At 54.5% G+C, this 24,638-nt stretch overlaps 3 protein-coding genes across 5 annotated transcripts in view; 2 read left to right on the forward strand and 1 right to left on the reverse strand.

The window, feature by feature from the left end:
* The window catches only part of MRFAP1 (Morf4 family associated protein 1), a 572,854-nt gene that overhangs the window by 515,054 nt on the left and 33,162 nt on the right, over positions 1 to 24,638 (forward strand). The gene's annotated exons all lie outside the window — the stretch shown is intronic.
* Positions 1 to 24,638, reverse strand: part of PPP2R2C (protein phosphatase 2 regulatory subunit Bgamma) — an 873,451-nt gene that overhangs the window by 265,976 nt on the left and 582,837 nt on the right. The window lies entirely within an intron of this gene.
* The window catches only part of MAN2B2 (mannosidase alpha class 2B member 2), a 46,868-nt gene that overhangs the window by 6,279 nt on the left and 15,951 nt on the right, over positions 1 to 24,638 (forward strand). For 2 of the 3 annotated variants that reach the window (XM_050792087.1, XM_050792089.1), the window contains exons 4-11: positions 5,800 to 5,972; positions 7,843 to 7,958; positions 10,916 to 11,093; positions 12,367 to 12,565; positions 14,869 to 15,059; positions 15,953 to 16,109; positions 18,054 to 18,187; positions 22,447 to 22,721. In XM_050792087.1, coding sequence (XP_050648044.1) covers positions 5,800 to 5,972; positions 7,843 to 7,958; positions 10,916 to 11,093; positions 12,367 to 12,565; positions 14,869 to 15,059; positions 15,953 to 16,109; positions 18,054 to 18,187; positions 22,447 to 22,721 — 1,423 coding nt within the window. The remainder of the gene's footprint in view (positions 1 to 5,799; positions 5,973 to 7,842; positions 7,959 to 10,915; positions 11,094 to 12,366; positions 12,566 to 14,868; positions 15,060 to 15,952; positions 16,110 to 18,053; positions 18,188 to 22,446; positions 22,722 to 24,638) is intronic. The other variant, XM_050792088.1, reaches the window with a different exon arrangement.

Here is a 24,638-nt window from a genome sequence, read left to right on the forward strand (position 1 = left end):
CCTAGCCCAGCCAAGTCGGGAAGGTTACTTGTGGCTGAGCCCCTCTCCCTCGTGGCCGAGCCAAGCGCTTTCCCACGTGCTCTTAGTTGCCTCAGAACAGCCTGGTAGCAGGTGGTACTATTCACAGCCCCATTTGACAGATGAGGAAACTGAGGTACAGAGAGGTGCGGGGTTTGTATACAGTAGGTAGCAGAACTGGCGCTCAAGCCCACGTGTGCCTGGCCTGGGCTCTTTCCTGAACTTGTAGTCCCTAGGGCGGGGGAAGAGTGTGTGTATCGGACTCTCTGGGTGGCCTTTTCAGACCGCCCATCTCAGATGTGCCAGGCATTCTGGCTGTGAATTATGTCCACATTGGGATGGTTTTCTCAGATACGTTGGAGTGAGAGAGGCTGGGTCACCCCTCACTGCTTCCAGGCCCTTCATCTCCATCTCACCTTGGTGGAGCCCCTGCCTCGGGACAGGCCCTGGACAGCAAAGGAAGACAGGATCAGGCTGGCGCAGCCTCTAGACCTCTAACCTTCTTCTTGGGGTACTGGGGTGCCAAAGCATCTCCTTAACCAAGACCCACGCCTGGCTGCCTGCCAGGGCCTGGGACGCCGGGCCTGCCCGTGAGCTCACCTTTCCAGCCTTTACCTCCCCAACTCCTGCTCCCGGCAGGCACGCCAACACCACCTTAATTTTAGATGTGACATTTCTAGTGAGGGGAAAAGCATTTGTTCCCAGCACTGCAGTGACAGGGAAAAGCTGGGTGTGGGCAGCAGCCCCCGGGGGTAAGAGCTTTCATGCCCCTCCCTGAGGGGACACCTTCCCAGCTGGGATGCTTAGCGGAGGCCCAGCAGAGTGGCAGGTGCCAGAAGGAAAGAACCCCCCGCCCCTATCCTGAGGGGAGAGAGCCCAGCTCCCGCCTCAGAGGTGCTGAGAGGCACAGGGTCCAAGCGAGAGTCAAGGAGACACCTTGGGCCATCCTGGATGACCACTGCTGTCCTGGCCATTCAAACCCAAGCTCTAAGCCCTGTACCCCAACCCCACTCCCCTCCCACTCAATCAGCGATCCCTCTCCTGTGTCACAGACTCTCTTCCACCTTCTCTCGTCTGTCTGCCTCCTTCCAGCAGTGTTGTCATTGTTGTTGTTGTTGTTGTTAGAGTCTCACTCTGTCACTCAGGCTGGAGTGCAGTGGCGCAATCTCGGCTCACTGCAATCTCTGCCTTGTGGGTTCAAGCAATTCTCATGCCTCAGCCTCCTGGGTAGCCGGGAGTACAGGCATGCACCACTATGCCCAGCTAATTTTCATATTTTTAGTAAAGATGGGGATTTCACCATGTTGGCCAGGCTGGTCTTGAACTCCTGACTTCAAGTGATCCGCCCACCTTGGCCTCCCAAAATGCTAGGATTACAGACGTTAGCCACCAAGCCCGGCCCCCAGCAGTATTAAAAACACACTTAAATTGTCTCTTCAAATTTTTCTTTTTTTTTTAAGATGGGGTCCACTATGTTGCCCAGGCTAGTCTTGAACTCCTGATCTCAACATGATTGTAAACCAAGCCCCTCCAGCTCAGGCTGTAGTGACATTTATTCTCACCACCCCCTTACACCCCAACACCTCCCACTACTTCACCCTCAGCCCCTGCAGCCTGGCCTCTGCCCTCCACATGCTAGTGAGCTTCCTTGTGGCCTGGTCATTACGCTGGTGAGGATATTGGGTTCAGCAGGTTGAACAGAGACCAAGTGACTCCAACAAGAAGGAAAGTGTGTTTCTTTCCTGTGGAAGTCTGCAGTGCAGGCCACTCTGGTGATTGGGTGGCTCTGCTCCATGGAGTGACCCAGGGATCCAGGTTGCTTCCATCTTGATGCTCAGCCATCCCCAACAGTGTTTCCTGCCTGAGTTGCAGTCTAGGCTGGCTCACCCCACTTAGTTGTCCTTCCAGCAACTAGGGGATAGGGAATGGTGGAGCCAGGGCAGGCAGCTTACTTGTAAAAGGCGACCTAGAACCGGCCCATATCACTCCTCACATTTCCATTGGCCAGAACTTAGTCACATGGCCTCCCTCAACTGCAGGGACTGCTGGGGAATAGAGTCTGTTATTTTGCTTACAGCCCATTGGCCAAAGTGGTATCATGTGATCTCTACCAGTTGCAAAGGAGGCTGGGGAATGTAGTCTCTGGCTGGGAGTCCATGTGCCCTGCTGAAACCAAGAAGGAGTGTGTGGTTCTGATACTAAAAGGAAGAAGGACAAAATGTATATCAGAGGCCAATTAACAGTTTTGGTCATGAATCACCCTGAAGTCTCAGGAATGCTTTCTGCTAGAGGACCAGAAAACCTGAGTAAAGCTGTTACTGGTGGAAGGTACCCAAGTTACCAGCAGCTAATCTGTACAGGTCTGCAGCAACCTCAATTCTTGCCTCCTCAGAAGAAAGAATTCAACTGAGGGGCATAAGGCAGAAAACAAGACTGAGGCATGTTTCAGAGCAGAAGTGGAAGTTTATTTAAAAAGGCTTTAAAACGAGAAAGAAAGGAAAGTATGCTTGGAAGAGTCCCAAGTGGGCACGTGAAGGTCAAGTGCTGTGTTGATCCTTGATCCTAGGACTTTATAGGTTGGTCCCCTTTCCCGTGATCCTTCCCTTAGGCTGGGCTACCCACACGCACAGTGACCTCCTTACCCTTGGGAGGTAAGCACACGCAGTGTATTTAGGAAGTTGCACGCATGCCCATCTGACGCTTTCTTCCCTTTTCCAGTGGAGTGCCCCTGGAAGGTCAAACTCCGCCATTTTGTCTCTTAATCCACGTGCCTGGGACGTTGTGTCTCCCTGGCACCTGCATTCAATTAACACGTTAGTGCAACAGGTGTGGACCATCAGGAAATGCCCTCTCCCTAGTGCTGGCTGCCAATTTGTTACTTTTAGAGAGGCAATGTGATAATTGCCAAACCATCACCCAACATTCCTAGTGGGTGGGGGAAGAGCCCTCGCCTGCCCGACTCATGCTTGTCTAACTACTTGTAACAAAGCGACTTGAGTCTTAAGAACATTTACTGTTTACTTAATAAGATGGGGATAGTTTGGGACTGGTTCTGCAGTTCCTTGATATCTGTGATTCTCATGTCCTTACCCTTGTGGTCACAAGATGGCTTCCATAGCTCCAGGCATCATGTTACCAGACACCACATTCAAAGCAGTAAAAGGAAGAGAGGGGGCTTTCTATAGCCATGGTCTATTCTGTTGGATAAACTTAGACACGCTAAAATGTTAGCATTCATTTGAACCAACAGTGATTCCTGAATCAGGAAGTACTAGACTGTGAGCACTTCAGGGCTCCACTAAGGGCATATGAGGGAGAAACTTCTATAAGGTGCTCCTGAAAGTAAGACAAAGAAAGCATGTGCCTACAGTGAACAGTCCCTCGTTAGAGGTTGGTTGGCAGTTTCCGATGGGTCAAGCTTAAGTTCTGTTTTCCTGTTTACACTGAGTTGGATTTGGGTTTGCTAACGGAGGAACCCGAGGCCTGGAGCCGGCTCAGCTCGATGGCCTCCCACCCAGTTCATTACTTAACAATGCTCCTCCAGCTGGCAGACAGACTGAGGGAACAAATATCTGACAAGAGGGAGTGAGCGTGCCACATTTGGCTTAGATCAACTGTGATTCATCCCTTGAGGGGGCATGGTGCCCCCTGAACAGAGGGAAGGTTCTGCCAGTGAAGAAGGGGTGCTGACTTGGCAGCCGTCAGCCTGCCCCCACTGGCCTCCCTGTCTGGTGCGAGGCCGCACCTTCCAGAGCTCCTGGCTCCTCTCAGTGCAATGCTGTTGCCCTCCTTCATCCTGCAGCTAGCACTCCCCCTGTGCTCCCCCGACCCTCTGGCTGCTCCTTCTCCATCCTCTCTGCTTACACATGCACAGCGTCCGCCCACATCCTAGTCCAAGCTCCCTCTGATCCCCTGTCACCTCTGCTGTGCACCTGACGCCAGCCCCACCCCTCACCTCCCACAGTCACCCCCTGCCCTGTCTTGGCCTTACTCATGGGTCTGACCGCTGCTCAGTCCCCGTACCCCAGGCATCGTCTGAGCCTCAGCCAGGGTCCCCAGGACTGCGAGTTCATCAGTGAAAGGCAGTTTGAGTCTAGATCAGTTATGAGAGTTCTCTGAGATGTTGTTCAGCAGTCTTAAAGTGTGGATTATAACACCCATCTCTCAAGGTGTTTAAAAGATTATATTTCGGGGAAGGACTTGGGGAACATTAATCAATGCCTTATACAAGTCTGGGGTTTTCTTTCTCCCTGCACCACTGAACCCAATATCTGGTTTACTATGGTGGCTCTTAAGTAATAAATGAATAAATGAATGGTTGGGTGATTCTGGCATGGAGCCCTTTGTATTCATGATCTATCTCTATGTAGTAAATTGCCCCCAAACTCAGGGGCTTCTGAAAACAAGCATTTTGAATCTACAGCTTCTATGGGTGAGGAGCTGAGGAGTGGCTTAGCCAGGGGGTTCTGGCTCAGGACCTCTTGAGAAGTTGCTATCAAGGAGTCAGATGGGGCAGTGTCATCTGAGGGCTGGACTGGGGCTGGAGGGTCTACTCCAGGCTGGCTTCTGTGGCTGTGAGAGGAGGCCTTGGTTCGTTGCCATGTGACTGCTCATGGCACAGCAGCTGGCCTCCCAGAGCAGTGACCCAGGACAGCAGGCAAGAGCGGCCACAGTAGAAGCTGCATGCCCTGCACCTTCTCGCCTCAGGGACACACAGGCACTTCTGCCTCCTTATGTTTGTTAGAAGTGAGTCACTGAGTCTGGCCACCCTCTAGGCCCTAAGCCTCATCTCTTGAAGAAGTAGCAATGATTTATGGATGTCTTTTCTTTTTTGTTTGTTTGTTGGTTTGTTTGTTTGAGACAGTCTCATTCTGTCACCCAGGCTGAAGTGCAGTGGTGGGATCACGGCTCACTGCAGCCTCAACCTCCTGAGCTCAAGTGATCCTCCCACCTCAGCCTCCCAAGTACCTGGGACTACAGACATGTGCCACCACGCCTGGCTAATTTTTTTTAAGTTTGTGTGCATGTGTAGAGATGGGGTCTCACTCTACTGCCCAGGCTGGTCTCAAACTCCTGGGCTCAAGCAGTCCTCCCACCTCAGCCTCCCAAAGTGCCAGGATTACAGGCATGAGCCACATTGCTAGGCTTGGACATCTTTTGAACCACCACACACTTAGGTTTGAAGTTCACTTTTAACCTTTTATTGTTGGTGATGTCCGAGACCTCCATCGCATCATCAAAATCAGTGCTCTATCTAAGTTCACACAAAAATCCTCACCCCTGCACATGCTATAACATGCAGGAACCTTAAGGACATTACGCAGAGTGAAATACGTCAGTCACAGAAGGACTAATGCTGTGTGATTCCACTGGTATCTAGAGTTGTCAAATTCATGGAGTCAGGGAGTAGAATGGGGGTGCTAGGGGCTTGGGGAGGGGCATAGGGAGTTAGTGTTTAATGAGGACAAGAGCTTCAATTTGGGAAGAGGAGAACATTCTGGAAAGGGATGGTAGTGGTGGTTGTATAACGGTGTGAATGTACTAACACTATTCAGCTGTACACTTAGAAATGATTAAGGTGGTAAATTGTATGTTATATGTACTTCACCATGATTAAAAGTTAATAATTAACACCCTCACCTCTGCGGTTCAGCATGACCTTGCCTGGCCCAGTAGCTGGCACTGCAACCCACTGGACAGGCAGGTTCCCCTGGGTGAGCGTGGGGCCGGGAGGCACAGGCCCACCCTCCAGGCACCAGCAGGGTGATGCTGTCTTTGCAGAAGGACACGGGTTTCTCTATGAAACATTTGGGATCCGGCCACAGTTCTCCTGGCACGTTGACCCATTTGGCGCCTCTGCCACGACCCCCACCCTATTCGCGCTGGCGGGCTTCAACGCCCACCTCGGCTCCCGGATCGACTACGACCTGAAGGCAACCATGCAGGAGGCCCGGGTGAGTGGTGTGCTGCATCTGCTGCCGCCCAGCGACTGCTCCTCCCTTCCTTCCTTGGATCAGAGCATGGTAGAAAGCTGCTGCTCTATGCCAGAGTGTTCGGGAATTCTTGGCAGCTGCATAGACCACGGGGCTGTCCCCTAACCTTTGCTCTTGTCATCTCCCCCACCAGGAGGACCCCCCTCCCTGTACACCCAGCTTCTCACAGAGCTGCAGGCACAGTTTGGCTGCCTCCTGCTTCCAGACCCCTATCCCCATCAGCTGGGCCTGAGGCAGGGCTGACCCCTTCTGTGGGCCTCCCACAGGGACTAGAGCAGAATGGCACTCAGTAAGCAGGGGTTGGCAGAGGAATGGCAGGGCGTGTTTAGCTGGGAGAACAGTTAGCAGAGACGCTGTGATTCTTCAGGTGTGTGGGCAACTATTACAAGACTTAAGTAGCAACAACCACCATGGTAGACGCTGCCTTCGGTTGTGCCCTTGGGATTGTCAGGCCTGGTACCAGGCCCTACTCATCCTTCATTTCTTTTTCTTTTCTTTTCTTTCTTTCTTTCTTTCTTTTTTTTTTTTTTTTTTTTGAGACAGGGTCTTGCTCTGTTGCCCAGCCTGGAATGCAGTGGCACAATCTCAGCTCACTGTAAACTCTGCCTCCCGGGTTCAAGCAATTCTTGTACCTCAGCCCCTCAAGTAGCTGGGATTACAGGTGAGCACCACCACGCCCAGCTAAATTTTTTGTGTGTTTCTTGTAGAGACGGGGTTTCACCATGTTGGCCAGGCTGGTCTCAAACTCCTGGTCTCAAGCGATTCACCCACGTCAGCCTCCCAAAGTGCTGGTATTACAGGCGGGAGCCACTGGTGCCCACCTTCATCCTGCATTTCTTTTAACCCTCACAGCAACCTTATGGGATGGTGTCATCATTTGCTGGGGCTGCCATAACAAAGGACCACAGACTGGTGACTTAAGCAATAGAAACATATTGTCCCATGGTTCTAGAGGCTGCACATCCAAGGCCAAGGTGTCGGCAGGGTCATGCTCACTCTGAAGGTGCGAGGGAAGGGGCTGCTCCAGGCCTCTCTCCTTGGCTTGTGGATGTCCCGCTTCTCCCAGTGCCCCGTATCATCTTCCCTGTGTGCATGTCTGTGTCTCAATTTTCCCTTTTTCTAAGGACACCCATCCTATTGTATTAGGACCCACCCTAATGAACTCATTTTAACTTGATTACTTCTGTAAAGACCCCATTTCCGGCTGGGCACAGTGGCTCACGCCTGTAATCCCAGCCCTTTGGGAGGCTGAGTGAGGCAGGCAGATCACATGAGGTCAAGAGTTCGAGACCAGCCTGGCCAACATGGCGAAACCCCGTCTCTACTAAAAATAAAAAAATTAGCCGGGCGTGGTAGCAGGCGCCTGTAATCCCAGCTACTCGGGAGGCTGAGGCAGGACAGTCACTTGAACCCAAGAGGTGAAGGTTTCAGTGAGCCGAGATCATGCCACTGCACTCCAGCCTGGGCGACAGAGTGAGACTCTGTCTCAAAAAATAAAAATAAAAAATAAAAAATAAACTACACACTTGGTGAGAAGTAATGAGCTTCCTGCACCTGGGGGCATTCAAGCAGAGTTAGAAGGTGCTGATTCTACAGGCTTTGGCAGAGAAAATCCTGCATTGAGGAGTGCGTGGGGTGAATGAGCATGGCTTCCAGAGGGCAAATCCCACAGCCAGTCTTAGACAGGAAACGGCAGGGGAGATCTCATCCCTGAACCACTGAGGGAGGGCGGAGGTGAGGACAGGCAGGAGATACCCAGATGGGGCTGAGGAAAGTGGAGCTGGGGCAGCCACGTGGCCCCTCCAGCCTCACTCCCCTCCTCGGTTTGCAGGGGCTGCAGTTCGTGTGGCGAGCGTCCCCAACCCTCTCAGAGCAGCAGGAAATCTTCACGCACATCATGGACCAGTACAGCTACTGCACCCCGTCCCACATCCCTTTCTCCAATAGGTACGTGCCCTTCCGCAGTGCCTTTGGGATCTGACAGCAGGGTCTGCCCAGCCCCTGCAGCTCTTCTGCAGTTTTGTTTTTGTTTGTTTGTTTGTTTGTTTGTTTAAGACAAGAGTTTCTGCTCTGTTGTCCAGCCTGGAGTGCAGTGGCTCCATCTTGGCTCACTGCAACCTCCGCCTCCTGGATTCAAGCTATTCTTTTGCCTTAGCCTCCTGAGTAGCTGGGATTACAGGTGCCCACCACGACGCCCAGCTAATTTTTGTCTTTTTAGTAGAGATGGAGTTTTACCATGTTATCTAGGCTGGTCTCAAACTCCTGACCTGAGATGATCCACCTGCCTCGGCCTCCCAAAGTGCTGGGATTACAGGCATGAGCCACCGTGCCCAGCCCTATTCTGCAGTTTTTGACAAGAGCTCCTTAAGCATTTCCACACATGGTTTCCCATTCTTAAGCCTCCCCAACAGAGTGGGTGGGGTTATCAACCCCATTTTAGAGATGTGGAAACTGAGGTTCAGAGAGGGTAAGTGACCAGATCAGGGTCACCCAGCTGGTAAGTAGGGGAGGCAGGATTTGACTCCAGTTCTGTGTGACTCCAAATTGCTTCTTGTTATGAGTCCCTGTCCCAACAGAGGATTGTTTAAAGGATGAGATCTTCGCTGGGTGCGCTGCCTCATGCCTGTAATCCCAGCACTTTGGGAGGCCGAGGCAGGTGGGTCACTTGAGGTCAGGAGTTTGAGACCAGCCTGGCCAACCTGATAAAACTCTGTCTCTACTAAAAATACAAAAATTAGCCAGGCGTGGCAGCAGTGCCTGTAATCTCAGCTACTCAGGAGGCTGGGGCAGAAGAATCACTTGAACCCGCAAGGTGAAGGTTGCAGTCAGCCAAGACTGTGACTGCACTCTAGCCTGGGTGACAGAATGAGACTCCATCTCAAAAAAAAAAAAGCCTGGAAGAGTGGGAGAGGGAAGGGGCCTGCAGAGCCCCGGGAATACATCGCTGCACATCCTTGTCTTGCAGAGCTGCCCCTGTCCAATCACCTCCTATTCACCCCGTGGTGAGGGAGGGGTCCTCACCCTAAACGGTAGATGGTTGAATACACACCACCCTACCCAGCACAGGTGACATCCACAGCAGTTTCTGTTTGTCACATACAATCACAGCTCACACCGCACACGCCAAGGCCCCTGGGGGTGCACTGTGGAGCAGACTGAACATGTAGTGGCAGCTGTGTAGCAGCAAGGGGGCAGGTGCCCTCGGCTCCTGCAGAGGACGTGAGTGGCTCATCTGAATAATTTCACCAGCTGGCAGGGAGGTGGAAACTGTTGTGTGGAGGACCAGGTGGGGTGCAGCTGGTCCGACTGATAGTGGAAGAGCTAGACAAGAGGACTTTTCTGCTGGTGGAAGCTATCAGGTGACAGCAGGGGACTCCTAGACCCCTGGGGGCCTTCAAGGCTCAGATGTCAAGAAGCACATGGGATTTTAGCCTCGCTGTACACCTTCTTCCCCAGAAGGCTTTGGGTGAAGACTGAGTGGGGACCAGGAGTATGGAGCCATGGACCAGGACCCCCTGGGGGCAGAGAGGGTAGGCAGTGAGCCCACATGCACGTTCCTGGCTCGCTGTTTCGAGCACCCACCATGAGCCAGGGCCTGTTCCGAGTATTCTCCCTGTGATACCTCATAGACCCTTGCAGCGATCCCCTGACCGAGATGTGAGTGCTCCATCTTACAGAAGGAGAAACCGAGGCACGGCAGCCCACCCCAGGTCCCACAGCTGGCAGAAATGGTAGAGCCAGCGATGGATTGAGGCCACCGGCTCCGCAGCCTCTACATGGTGGCAGCAGCCAGCCTTGGTCTCTGTGCAGTCAGACAGTCCTGGGTTCAAATCCACGCTCTGCCCTGGCCAGGTGCTTAGCCTGTCTTGGAAGAGGAAAGACAACGGGCAAGGCAGAGGCAGTGAAGAACACCGGCCGGGATTCATTAGCGGTCCCTGCCGCTTGTCAGCCCTCCTCTGTGCCCGGCACTGTTTCTAGCTCCTTTCCATAAATGACTTGCATTTAATCCTCACAACAACCCGCTCCGCAGTCTACCAGGGAGACTAAAGCTTGGTGAGGCTAGAGATGACTGCTGGTGGCTGATGACTCTGATCCCAATGCTTTGAGAGGCCGAGGTGGGAGGACTGCTTGAGCCCAGGAATTTGAGACCAGCCTGGGCCACAGAGCAATACCTCATCTCTACACAAAATTTAAAAATAAGTCGAACATGGTGGTAGTCCCAGCTCCTGGGAAGGCTGAGGCGATGGCCTGAGCCCAGGAGTTCGAGGCTGCAGTGAGCCATGATCATATCACTGCACTCCGGCCTGGGCAACAGAGCGAGACCCTGTCTGTAAAAGAAACAGAGGTGGGATTGCTGGAAGGGGCTGCCCAGGTTGGAGAGCTCCAGACAAGGGTTCCACGGCTGTTACCCCGAGGCTGCACAGTGTGAGCAAGGAAGGCACTTAACTAACTGGGGGTTCTCCACACCCCCAGCCTAAGGCAAACAGAGAAAGATGTTAAATACTGAGCCTGTCTTTATTTAAAACTCTGACATTTTGTTCCTCCTGGGTTTTTTGCATTAATTTTCATTTTTTAAAGTACTGCATTAAAATATCATTTATCTCAACTACTGAGATTTGAAGCACCCCCATAAATTTTGTGCCCTAGGCCAGAGCCTCACTTGCCTCACCAGGGCCCCGGCCTCTTTGGGGTCCTGGGACCTGGGGTCTGATGGGCAAGAAGTTGGCCTGCGTGAATGAACAAACAAATCTTTGGCCCACCATCAGTCATGGAGTGGGGGAATTCAGGCTCTGGGTGAAATGATGCGCCAAGGTGCCAAGACTGGGAGAATGTGGGACTTGGGTATGAGCCCTGGCTGTCCACAGAGCTCGCGTCTTCTCCCCTAACTTTCTGCCCTCGCACAGGTCAGGATTTTACTGGAATGGCGTGGCCGTCTTCCCCAAGCCTCCCCCAGATGGGGTGTACCCCAACATGAGTGAACCCGTCACCCCAGCCAACATCAACCTCTATGCTGAGGCTCTGGTGGCCAACGTGAAGCAGAGGGCCGCCTGGTTCCAGACACCCCACGTCCTCTGGCCCTGGGTAAGGCGGAGTCCCAGGCCCTGTGCCCTCAACACAGCCCAAGGAGCACCGTGCAAGCCCTGGCCTGTGCACCCAGGGCCACCCTATCCAGATCCGGCTAGGCGGCCATGCTCAGCCCAGTGACTCCTCCTCCTTCCCTGCAGACCCCTGGGCCTCTCCCACTCTACCAGCCCCTCCCCCACCTGGAGAAGCACCCTCACCCGCACTGGCCTCTCCAGCTCCCACTCTGCTCTCCTCCCCGCCTGGGCTGGAAGCCTGGCTCCCGGCTCAGGCACTGCATGCCTTAGAGTCCACTGAGCTTTAGTTGCCTCCGCTGCAAAAGGGGAGGGTGGCAGCAGGCTTCATAGGCTTGGTGAGAGGTGGCGCGTTCCCAGGAGGCCGGTGCCCGGCACGTCGTGGCCATCATCACAGCTAACCTTTAGTGAGTACCTGCTGTGTGCTGGGCGCTGCCCCACGGGATATATTTGTCTTATCCGTCTAATTTGCACCACTGAGCCTGGGAAGCAGGCTGGTATCTGTTTCACAGTTGAGGGAACCAAGGGCCAGAGAGGTTAAGGAATTTTCCTGAGGCCACAGAGTTCCTTAGCAGGGTGGCTAGGAAGGGGTGGAATTTGCGTTCAGACCCAGTCAGGCCAGCCCCAGAGCCTGCCTTCTTAATCCATGACTGCCCTTTTGAAGGCAAGCTTAAGGTCAGTAACTGAGTCATGGTTATTATTGTTGTTATTAATCATTATATTCTAATAATTAATAATCATTAATTATAATGATTTGGATAAATACTAACACTGATGGGCCTTAAGAGATGCCCAGGGCTGAGCGCTGTGGCTCACACCTGTAATCCCAGCACTTTGGGGGAGGCCAAGGCAGGCAGATCACCTGAGGTCAGGAGTTCAGAACCAGCCTGGCCAACATGGTAAAACCCTGTCTCTACTAAAAATATAAAAATTAGCCAGGTGTGGTGGTGCGTGCCTGTAATCCCAACTACTCAGGGAGGCTGAGGCAGAAGAATCGCTTGAACCCGGAGGCGGAGGTTGCATGAGCTGAGATCAAGCCACTGCACTCCAGCCTGGGTGACAGAGTGAGACTCCGTCTCAAAAAAAAAAAAAAAAAAACCAAGATGCCCAGGAAGTTCTGCTATGGGAGCTGGTCTGGGGCCCCTGTTGGCCACTTTGAAGACTGGGAGGGCGGCCAGTGGGGGGCGGTGATGAGCCCACCCCCGCTGGGCGAGCGTCCTGCTCCCACAGCACAGGGTGTTGCTCCCGTGTCCCCACAGGGATGTGACAAGCAGTTCTTCAATGCCTCAGTGCAGTTCGCCAACATGGACCCACTGCTGGACCACATCAACAGCCATGCTGCCGAGCTCGGTGTCTCAGTGCAGTACGCCACACTGGGCGACTACTTCCGTGCCCTGCACGCTCTCAATGTCACCTGGCGTGTCCGCGACCACCACGACTTCCTGCCCTATTCCACAGGTACAGGCTTCCAGGGGCTGGGGTGGTAGTTTGGTGGCAGGGAGAGTATAGTCCACGTACCCTCTGCCCACCTCAGTGTCTGCTCAGCACTGCTCTCCAAGCCCTGCAGGGGTGCCAGGCAGGTCCTGTGTGGGGCGCAGGGGCAGAGACTGGCCCCCAGCTGCTCACTCCACCTGGACGTCCTGGCCACCGCATGCACCCCCTGGTTCCCACAGGGTTCAGCCTCTCATCATTGCCCACACATGCAGTTTCCTGCCTCTGGCCTTTGCACAGGTGGTGCCTCTTGCTGGGAGCGGCCTCCGCCACCTTCTCTTCCTGCATGAGTTCCACATAAACCTCCTCTAGGAAGCTTTTCCTGATGCTGAGGCTGACTCAGGCTCAGTCATTACTGCACAGTCATTACTGGGCACCTCCTGTGCATCCTGCCTGTGTCCTCAGGCCAGAACCGGGCTGGCCACCAGCAACACAGCCTGAGAGCTAAGAGGGCTGGCTGTGAGTGAGCCTCTACTCCCTGGCCGTGTGCAAGTCATGAAACCACCCTGTCTCCAAAGGGGGACATTTGTGGTGCCTTGTCCATAGATAGGGTTGCTGTGAAAATTCAAAGAGAGGAAGCGCTCTCAGCCTCCTGCCCAGCACAGAGGCTGGGCTCAGCCGGTGTCCTATCCCTTTGGGTGCTGCTATAACACAATAACACAGAATGGATCATTGATAAGGAAACAAAATTTCTTTGGCTTACAGGTGTAGAGGCCAGGAAGTCCAAGGTGGAGGGCTGGTGTCTAGAGAGGGCCTTCTTGCTGCATCACCCGTGGCTGAAGGCTAAGTGCAAAAGAATGGCCAGACAAGGGGGTTGAACTTGCTTTTCTAACAATCCCAGTCCCATGACAATGACATTAATCTGTTCATGAGGGCAGAGCCTTCGTGGCCTAATCTCCTCTTAAGCATCCCACCTCTTAATATAGTCACAATGGCAATTAAATTTTAACACGGGTTTTAGAGGGGTATTCAAACCATAACATTTCCCTTCCAAAGAGATGCCACAGATGGACTCCAACGGCAGGGCTCATTCTGGCCTGGGCACTGCCTTGACTCACCCATGACCTGGGTTAGTCCTGCCTCTCTGGGCCCCAGTCTCTGGGTTTGCATGGTGACCAGTGGAGCTGCATAGTCTCCAGCCCCTGCTGTTGACACCATGTTGGAGGCAGGTGGGGCTACACACAGGGGTTGGGGGATGTCCACAGATGTGGGTGTGGTTCTAATCAGGGCAGGAGGAGATATGTTAATGTGGGCATGGCTAATGGTGAGGTGGGTGGGGTAGTGACTGTGCATGTGGCTACATCTAGCGGGTAGGGATATGCCCCAGTCAAGTTGGATGTGGCTCTGTCCAGGTGGGCGTGGTGTTCAGGCGGGCATGGTGTGGTGGTGATCGCTGAGGCTGTGGAGCCCCTGCCAGACTGAATGGAATCAGGCCTCACCACCCACTCTCAACATGGCTGCAAAGCTGTGGAGGACCCCATCTGACCCACAGGCTATGGCCTGTCCCCTGGGCCATGGGACCACCCCTCCCAGTCTGGTCCAGGACCAGTGGGGGAAGAACAAGGAATCAAGGCCAATCTGGGCACATCCCAGACCCCAAGGAGCAGGAAAGCAGAAGCAATAGGAAGCTCCCTTCTGAGACAGACAGCTACTCCCTGGAAGGGTTCAGCCCTCCTGCCTCCTGCATGGGCCCTGGCCATCCTCATCCTCTCTGTCTTGCATCAGGACAGTGGCTCCCTGGGGACTCTGAGCCCTTGCTGCCTCCTACCATCCATCCTCCCGGGACGCCCAGAGAATCCCTGCTGAAACGCATGCCTGTCCTGGCCTCCCCATGCCCACGTCACACATGAAGGCCTCTGTGTGGTCAAGGCCCTTCTCAGCAGGGTCCTGCCCACCTGGCTCCTTGTCTTCCCCGCTGGGTCTCCCAGGCCCTTTGCTCACACAGCTGTCCTGTGTTTCCTAGGCACCCTGGGCTTGCCTCCGATCACCATCCTTCAGCACCCCACCCCACCTGCCCCAGTGCAGCCTGCCTCTCCCGCCCTGCCCAGGGCCTACCCAGGGCTTTCTGGGCAGTTCCTAGTCTGGCTATGGGAGGAGCCCTGAATTGGGAGCCGCAAGCCCCGGGCTCACTGCCTGCCCAGCCCGCCTCCTTGGGTGATCCTGGCAGAGGCTGCCTCTGCAGCCCCAGCTTCTCAGCTCTTCCAGAGCTGGAGCTTAGCAGACTTCTGAGTCAGGCTGTCTCAAGCTCACTGTCTTCCATTGTCTCCCAGAACCATTCCAGGCATGGACGGGCTTCTACACGTCCCGCAGCGCACTGAAGGGGCTGGCCCGGCGAGCCAGTGCCTTGTTGTATGCCGGGGAGTCCATGTTCACGCGCTACATGTGGCCGGCCCCCCATGGGCATCTGGACCCCGCCTGGGCCCTGCAGCAGCTCCAGCAGCTTCGCTGGGCCGTCTCCGAGGTAACACCACACTTAGCCACAGTGGCAGGATTGGAACCCCCCCATGCTGCGCACCTCCCCTCCCTTGTCCTAGCCAATCCTCCCAGCCCTGGGGCACTAGAGGCCCCACGTTACAGAGGGGAAACTGAGGTTCCCTTTGGTTACAAGACCCGTGCATGGTGAACCCAGGCCAGGGCTGGGACCACAGCCTGATCCATCCAGCTGGTGGCCTCATTAAGCTTTGTAGCAGTTTAGCAAGAGGGATAAAGGACAAGGTGGAGTGGCATTTGTGTCCGACAGCCCTGCCTGCATCCAAATCTCGGCTCAGCTGTGTGACGTCAGGCACGTGATTCCCACACCCATCCGAGACCTAATTCCTTCCTGTACAATGAGAACAACGAGCTTGCTCAGGAGGACGGTGGGGCAACTGGATGTGCTGGTGTGCACGGGCTGCTCGGAGCAGTGGCTACTGAATAGCCAGTTCACCAGTGTCCGTCTCCACCCATCCCCTATCTACTGATGGGAAAACAGACCCAAGACAGCCTGTAACTTGTCCTCAGTCACCTATCCAAAAAAGGGTCGCACCAGCCATGACACTGTAACAGTTCCCCAAAAGGAACTGCTGGCAGAACATGTCATTGTGTTGTGGGAGAAATCAGGTGACTTTAGGGTCCGTCAGAGCAGGGGGTCCAGAGATGGGGGACAATGAGTTCCCACAAGGGCAGGAAAAGTTGGGCAAGCTCCTCAGCCTTTCTTGGCCTCAGTTCCCTCTTCTGTGAAATGGCGGGGACTCCCTGCTTCTCCACTGGCACCTGGCAAACCAGAATGAGAGCCAGCACCTAGTAGGTGCCTTGTAGGTGCCTCGCAGAGTCAGGTCCTGATCCTGTTCTTCCTCCCCCCGGGGGTTGCTGCAGGTCCAGCACCATGATGCCATCACTGGGACTGAGTCTCCCAAGGTGAGAGACATGTACGTGACGCACCTGGCCTCGGGGATGCTGGGCGTGCGCAAGCTGATGGCCTCCATCGTCCTAGACAAGCTCCAGCCCCAGGCACCCACGGCGGCCAGCTCGGGTGAGCCAGGACCTGCAGGGAGGCTGTGGCCCCTTTATGAAGGGAGAGCCTGAGGGCGTCAGGGGAGGGGCTCGATGACCCCAGCTTCAGACTCTGAGTCCACATTGCCCGTGTCGCCCTTCCCCCATGGGGAGAGCTCGGACAGGTGGCTTCAGTCCTCCCAGACTCTGTTTGCTCATCCGTGCAATGAGGAAGGGTTGGTGATGTTACAAGAAGAGCCAGAAATAGCAGCTAACATGTTTTGAGCATTTACTAAGCTCAAAATACCCTTCGTGCAGTATTGAATTTAATGCCTCACAAAATCTGTACAAAATAGGAATGGTTACTGTCCTCATTTTACAGCCGAGGAAACAGACTCAAGTTATATGCTAGCCCAGGGCCACTTGGGTAGGAAGGAGCAGAGCAGGGATTGAACCTGAACCCGGTGCTGCCCAGCCTTGCAGAGAGTACGCCAGTGTCCTCAGGGACCTGGTCCCTTCCTGGCTCCCAGCACTCCCTCCCAAACTCCACTTGACTGAGATCACAGCAGGGCAGCTGTGGGACCAACCTCTTTGACTGAGGTTTCCCATGTGTAGAGTGACTGATCACGTGCCAGTGTGCCTGGGACTGAGGGGTTTCCAAACTGGGAAGATCCTGGACAAATGAAGACAGATTGGCGGCCCTCCGCCCACAAGAGACTTTTCTGTGCACAGGCCCCCAGGTCCCACCCACAGCCTGCACTTGGTCATCTTGCACTTCCTTCTTGTTTTTTGTTTTCTGAGATAGGGTCTCGCTCTGTCACCCAGACTGGAGTGCAGTGGTGCCAATCATGGGGTCACTGCTGCCTTAAACTCCTGGGCTTGAGCAATCCTCCTGCCTTAGCCTCCCAAGTAGCTAGGACTACAGGCATGCACCACCACACCTGGCTCATTGTTTTATTTATTTACTTTTTTTGGAGAGACAGAGTCTCACCATGTTGCCAAGATGGTCTCTAACTCCTGGGCTCAAGTGGTCCTCCCACCTTGGTCTATCAAAATGCTGGGATCACAGGCAAGAGCCACCGCACCTTGGACTTCTTAGTGTCCCAGCTCTGGCCTGCCCACTGCCCTAGCACCTAACATGCCCTTCCCCTCCTGTCTCTGTCTGTGTGTAATCCCATCCAACCTGCAGGCTCTGGAAGGCCCCCTGGCCTCAGGAACACCAGCCAGCTGGAAGAGACAGTGGCAGAATGGGAGCTCTCAGCTGGGGTCTGGCTTCGGTGCCAGGTGGGGCCTTTTGAGGAGCTGTCATTCCAGTGGACACACAGGAGAGGCTTCCCAAGCTGTGAATAGGTAGAGAAGGCCAGGAAAGGTGTCCCCGGCAGAGGGAACAGCCCAGGCAGGGGGAGGGAGGCTGGAAGTATGTGCTGGGTTCAGGGATCTGGGAGTTCTCAGGCGTGGCCAAAGCTCATACACACTAGCTGGTAGGACGCAACAGAAAACAGGCCAGGTCCTCATCACAGGGCCCTCAAGTGCCAGGCTAGGCGATGGACTTGACCCTCTGGGCTCCAGAGAATTCTCTGGTGGCTCACAGTGCCCAGCACTCAAAGCTTTGGAGCCAGGCCTTAGAAGCTGGGTCACCTTGGGCAGGTGGCTGTACTTCGCTGGACCTGTTTGCTCATTAGTAAAACAGGCTGATAGAGATGTGTGAGGAGCAAATAGAACCTCAGTTCTCCAGGGCAACACGGACACCTTGTGTTGCGAGCCCCTCCACCTGCCCTGCCCTGGAAGCCAGACTGCAGAACGTAGCCCACGCTGTCTCTGTGGGAAACACCTGTTTGCCTGCCCCCTTCTCGGCTCCCCTGGGAGTTCTGGAGGGCTGCGTCTCACCTGCCTCAGTTTCCCTCATGCTGAGGGGCACCCAGCGAGCACCCCATTCCAGAAGGTGAGTCGCATGGCACAAGCAAAGCCTCTTCTCTGTGTGCAGGTGCAGGGCCTGCAGGACATTTCGCCTCGGTCTACAACCCGCTGGCCTGGACGGTCACCACCGTCGTCACCCTGACTGTTGGTTTCCCTGGAGTCCGCGTCACAGATGAGGCGGGCCACCCAGTGCCCTCACAGGTATGGACACGAAACCCTGCCGCAGGGGCCTTGGCTGCTTGCGGAATCCGCTCTGGGCCGGGCACACTGTCTCTTCTGACCCTGCAAGGGAGGCCTTATTGCCTTTGTTTTACAGAAGAGGAAACAGGCTCAGAGAAGCAAAGTGCGATTTTTTTTCCCAACACCACCCAATTCTCCACTTTTCTGACACCAACTGAGTGTCCTAAAATCAATTCATTCCTGAACTGAGTAACTGGAGTAAGCACAGACCCCATAAGTTAGGGGCTCAATCTCACAAGACCCCTAATTTCAGACACCAGCCACAAATGGGGTTCCCGGACTACTACACTTGTGTCCTGCTAACTGAATTTCAGGGTTCCCGTGATACACACACACACACGTTTGATAATTCATTAGAACAACTCACAGAACTCAAGCAAGTGCCATACTTACGATAACAGTTTTGTTAGAAAGGGTACAACTAGCTGGGCTTGGTGGCTCACACCTGTAATCCCAGCACTTTGGGAGGCTGAAGTGGGTGGATCACCCAAGGTCAGGAGTTCGAGACCAGCCTGGCCAACATGGTGAAACTCTGTGTCCAACTAAAAGTACAAAAATTAGCCAGGCATGGTGGCGCACGGTGGTAATCCCAGCTGCTCAGGAGGCTGAGGCGGGAGAATCACTTTAACCTGGAAGGTGGAGGTTGCAGTGAGCTGAGATCGCGCCACTGCACTCCAGCCTAAGCAACAAGAGTGAGACTCCATCTCAAAAAAAAAAAAAAAGAAGAAAGAAAGGGTACAACTCAGGGACAGCTGCGGGGAGCACTGGCGAGGTGGAGGCAGGGAGGGCCTAGCATCCCAGCCCTCTAACCCGGGCTCACTTCCTTGGGAGCAGCTCCATCCTGAAGCCACCTATGGGCCTTGCCAGAAGGCATCTCAACAGCATAAGCTCAGATAAGGTTGGAAGGGGCTTGTTATGAACTTTAGAAGACACTCCTATCACTCAGGAAGTTCCAGTGGTTTTAGGAGCTCTGTGGCAAGAGCAGACAAAGACCAAATCTATCTATGTTTACTGTACCACAGAGTCCCTGAGGTCACACAGCTGGGAGATGGCAAACTCCCAACCTCCAAACCTTCCTTGGTCAATCGAAGCCGTGGTTCGAGTGAAAGTGTGACAGCCTGCCCTTGTAGGAAGACCTCACCCAGGGACCCACAGCCGTTGAGGGCAGTTGGATCCACCCAGCGGACTGATACTGGGCTTGGGGCATCCAATGTGGCCAAAGTCGAGGGCCATCTGTGTCATCATCCCTGTCATCCCCTCATGTACTCGGAGGCCTGCTGAGACTAAGGGACTGGTCAAAGTCCCCCAGCGAGGGAGAGGTAGAGCAGGCTCCACATTCCAGCCCCACCAGCCTTGAGCTGAGCCTTCCCCTGCACCCAGGCCCGGCACTGTGCCCAGCACTAATGGGGTCACGCTACGGGAGATAAGGGCCTCATCTGTCTCAGCCTGCTTGGGCTGCTATGACAAACTATCATAGACTACGTGGCTTAAATGACAGACATTTATTTCTCACAGTTCTGGAGGCAGGAATTCCAAGATCAAGGTGCCAGCATGGCCCAGTTCTGGTGAGGGCCTCTTCCTGGTTGCCATCTTCCTGTGTGTCCTCACATGGCAAAAGAGGCTGAGGGAGCTCTCTGAGGTCTTTTGTATGAGGGCACTAATCCCATTCTTGAGGGCCACACCCTCCTGACCTAATTACCTCCCCAAGGCCCCACCTCCTAAGTGACAACTTGGAATCCGGACGTCAGCCATTTGAGGGGACACAGACATTCAGTCTGTGGCATCACTCATGCTGAGTGGGAGTCAGGAGGTGGCATTAACCGCTCAACTGTTGTGCCCTGCTTACACTTTTTAAAACAATTTTTAGTGTCAATTTTCCTTGTTTTTTTTTTTTTTTTTTTTTTTTGAGACAAAATTTCACTCTGTCATGCGGGCTGGAGTGCAGTGGTACAGTCACAGCTCACTGCAGCCTCGACCTCCCAGGCTGGCCACAGGCGTACACCACCACACATGGCTCATTTTTTTGTTTGTTTTTTGGTAGCGGCAGGGTCTCACTATGTTGCCCAGGCTGGTCTCAAACTCCTGGCCTCAAGCAATCCTCCCAACTCGGCCTCCCAAAGAGCTGGAATTACAGGCATGAGCCACCACACCAAGCCTGTTCACACACCTGTTCGCTGGGCCCCCTTGTATGGGCTGATCCCTAGAAAGGCCTCACATGTGGGAAGCTTTCCCTCACTTCCCTGCCTTTGGGAATATTTGTGATCTAATAGGAATTTCCACCCCAGCATGTGGGAAAGCCTTCAGGAATCTTAAAGGGGTGCTTTAATGGAGGCGCCGACGTTAGGGATGGGGCCGGACTGCCTCTCTCCACACCACCCAGACACCCCACGTGGGCCAGGCCAACTCCGGTTCCAGAGGGCGCCAGACACGCCGCCCAGCTGAGCGTTCTCGGGGAGGTGGGGGAGGGGCTGCCATCACTCATTCACTCAGCAAAGCTCCCGAATGCCCATCCTGGGCCCGGCCCTAGGCTGGGTGCTGGGCCCCTGGACCTGTACGAGGCCAGGCCCTATCTCAGGACACAGACGTGGATGGTGACGGGGTGGAGTGGTGGCTCAGGAGCCAGGGGAGGGGCCCTCGGCTGGAACTGAGACCGAGGAGGAGTTTGTCCAGCACGGAGAGGGGAGGGGAGGGTATAGGTCTGAGCAGACCCCCACACACACCCCTTCCCCACTCAGATGCAGCATCTGTTAAGAGTAGATTCCTTCAATATACATTTCCAGAGCTCCTACTCTCTGTCAGCCCCTGTTCTGGGCGCTGGGGATGGTGTACTAACCAAACAGACACAAATCCCACCGCCTGGGGCATCTGTTCCAGTAGGGGAGATAGGTGATAAGTAAAATAAGAGAAATACGGAATATGATAGACCGTGACCACTGTGAGGGAGGCAGGCACTAGAGCAAGTTGCAGGGCTCGGGACACATTTTCACTAGGTGGGCCAGGCCTCATCAATGCGGGATCAGGCAGACAGGGGACAGGTGTCTGCTGTATTTGGGATAAAGGCTGGGTTGGGGGGTGTGTACACCATTATTGAGCTTGCTAATAGGGCCCCCCAAAAGGCCTCCCCACTGGGGCACAGGAACTGAGGGGGTACAGTACCCTCCTCCAGCCTCCCTCCCCAAATCAGACACCTCAGAGGTGAGCAGAGGCCAGGAGAGTTAACCTGGAAAAGTCCCTCCACGTGGGGATGAGAAGATCGGGGTATGGCCCCTCCCAGGAGAAGGTAGTCCAGGTGGAGGGCACAGCGTGGCACAGGCTCAGAAGCAGGAAAGGGCAGGAGAGTCAGGAAGGAAGGGTTGGTGATGCTAGAGCCCCAGGGGCCAGAGGAGAGAGCAAGGATGCCGCAGGGAGGAGGCTGGGTCCCAGAGGAGGCTTCCTTCCCCGATTGCAGCAGACAAAGGTCTCGAAAAGCTCACTCTGGTTGCTGCAGTGGATGGGTTGGTGGGCACAGGAGTGGATATGGGAACAGCAGTGCAGATGCTGGGCAGTTACCTAGGGAGGGGCCACAGCAGCTGTGACCAGGCAGAGGCCACAGGGAAGGGAGATGAGAGGCCTCACAAAGGCAGTGGGGGGCCTTGGTGGTGGGTGGGAGTGGCTGGAGGGTGGGGGATGGGGAAAGGGAGTGACTGACGGATGGGATGACTAGGGGGTAGGGGTGGAGAAAGCTGGACAGCGAGGAGCAGAAGGTGCAGGGTAGCTGCTGGAAGGGCCATCGTTGGATGGGGATGCTGTGGGGAGCAGGTGTGGGTGGGATGGGGTAGCTGGTGAGGTCAGCTGTGGACATCCAGGTGGAGGCATCAAGCACGAAGCTGTATTCATGGATCTCAGGTTCCAGAAGGGGTCAGTGGATTTGGGTTTGGTTTTGGAAGTCATCACTTTGGTTGATGAAGGATGATTAAAGGAGCTGGGGGTGTTCAGGAGCTGAGAGTAAGAGAAGCTTTGGGGACCCAAGAACCAGCTATCTTCAGGTCGCTGAAGGGTTCTCCCAGGACTGATGTGGTTTGTGGGGGTGCAAGAAGAGAAGGCCAGAACCGGGGGCAGGAAGGAGAACTCGGCAGGGTCCGAGAGATGGAAAGACACTGCTGCCTCAGCAGGTAGTGAGCACCCCATTCCAGAAGGTGTGTGAACTGACAGTTACAAGTCTCATCCCGCTGGCCTCGCAGATCCAGAACTCAACAGAGACCCCTTCTGCCTATGACCTGCTTATCCTGACCACAATCCCAGGCCTCAGTTATCGGCACTACAGCATCAGACCCACTGCAGAGGCCCAAGAGGGCACCCAGGAACCAGCTGCCACTGTGGCCAGCACGCTTCAATTTGGCCGCAGGCGGAGGAGACGCACCAGCCCTGTGGGCAGGCGCTTGGTGCCTGTGGCAAACGACTGCTACATTGTGCTGCTCGACCAGGATACCAACCTGATGCACAGCATCTGGGAGAGGTAAGGTGCAGCCATTGCTGTCTCTGAGGCACAGGCATGCCAGGACCCTGCCTATGTCAGATCCCTACCTGGATTCTCCATTTGCTCACTTGCCTGGGGAAGGACAGATGGTGGTGAAACCCCTTCCTGCTATTGTGATCTTTAATTCTAGAAGCGTGAGCCTGGGCCAGTGCAGGAAAGGCTTTCGTATACTTTTTCATTCCAGGGCTGTTGATCCATAGAAAAAAAGGAGCACTGAGGGACTCACTCTGAGAAAAAAAAGAAATATTGTTATCCACTTTTTTTTTAATTTAGAGAAACATAAAATCTCTATTCAGTAAATAGTGATACTGTCTTTAAAGCAGGAAGGGACTTTCAAAATCATCTAGTCCCACCCACCCACCTGTCTACTTACCCAACTATTCACCCACCCACTTATCTACCCACCCAGTTATCCATCCATCCATCCATCCACCCATTTATCCAACCACCCACCCGCTTACCCATCCATCCATCCATCTACCTACCCACCCATTCATCATCCATCCATCTACCCACCCACCTATGTACCTACCCGTTCATCTCTCCATCCACGCAGCCAACCTCCCATTCATTCATTCATTCATTCAGCAGCTATTTGTGGACATCAGAGTGGGCAGCTGACCTCCCAAGAAAGACCTCGTGGCCGGTTTGTCCTTCCTAGGCCACGTCCGGTGCAGTCTTCATCAGGCCCAGCTGCCTCTGCCAGAACACCCACCTCGTCTCCTGACGTGGCCTCCCAACCGAGAGGAGCACATGGCAGAAAGTGAGGGGACAGGAAGGGGCAGAGGGGAGATGGAAGAAGAGGAGGGAGAGAAGGAGGGAGAGGGGCGTTTGTACCGAGGTGGGTGTCAGGGGATCCCAGCTCAAGGTCACTGTCACAGCTCCCTGCCCACAGAGCTCCAGAACTTCTCTGGGAATGGGGCCCCAGTCAGGTCCGTCCTCATCTTCCCCTAGTGGATCCTGAGGGAGAGCGGGGCAGGTGCAGGGGTGACAGCAGCCAGCATGGGTGGCTGGCAAGGGGGCAGTTGGGCAGAGGAGCTGCAGAAATGGGGGAAGGCCCAGCACGGTCCGAGCCTGCCAGGTTAGGCTGGGAGAGGCAGAATGTGCCCTGCCCCTTCCTCGCTCAGGCCCCACGCCCCCTCTGTAAATGCCCCTTAGGGCAGCCCCCAGACCCCACATGCCTCAGCCAGGGTCCCACCTGGCATTTCCAGCACTGGAGCTCAGGCCGTCCTGTCCTATTTGTGGCCCTGTCTGTCTCTCTTGCTTCTGAACTCCAATGAGGACGGAGTTCTTATTAGGCTCCCCAAACCCCGCCAGGGGTAAGCCTTGCAAGACCAATGCCTGTCGCCTGAGGAAAAAGGAGGAGCTGTTGGTATTCAGAGTAGGGGCCATCTAGAGACGACGCCTGGGGCCAGGCCTCAGGCCTTGAGGGCATAGGGGAGGTCGTTCCACAGGGAAAAGACCCTCTGTGTAGAGGCCTGGGGTGAGAAGCCAAAGGTGCAGACACCAACCCCAGGGCAGTTTGGGTTGCGGGGAGCGCTTTTGTTCCTTATGTAACCGCTTGACTGAGATGCACTTCACATACCACACAGCTCATCCATTTAGAGTGGGCAATTCAGTGGGTTTTGGTGCATTCACAGAGTTGTGCAGCCATCACCACAATCAATTTTAGAACGTTTTCATTACTCCAGAAAGAAACCTCATGCTGTTGAGCAATCACTCCCCATCTTCCCCTCCTCGACAGGCCCTGGCAATCCTGGTCTATTTCTGTCTATATGGATTTGCCTGTTCATACCATATGTGGTCCTTTTGCAACTCACTTCTTTCACTTCACATATTTTCTTTTTTTTCACTTTTTGATTGATTGATTGATTGACTGATTGATTGATTGAGACA

The sequence above is a fragment of the Macaca thibetana genome, chromosome 5, assembly GCF_024542745.1.
Source record: "Macaca thibetana thibetana isolate TM-01 chromosome 5, ASM2454274v1, whole genome shotgun sequence".
Taxonomy (NCBI): domain Eukaryota; kingdom Metazoa; phylum Chordata; class Mammalia; order Primates; family Cercopithecidae; genus Macaca; species Macaca thibetana.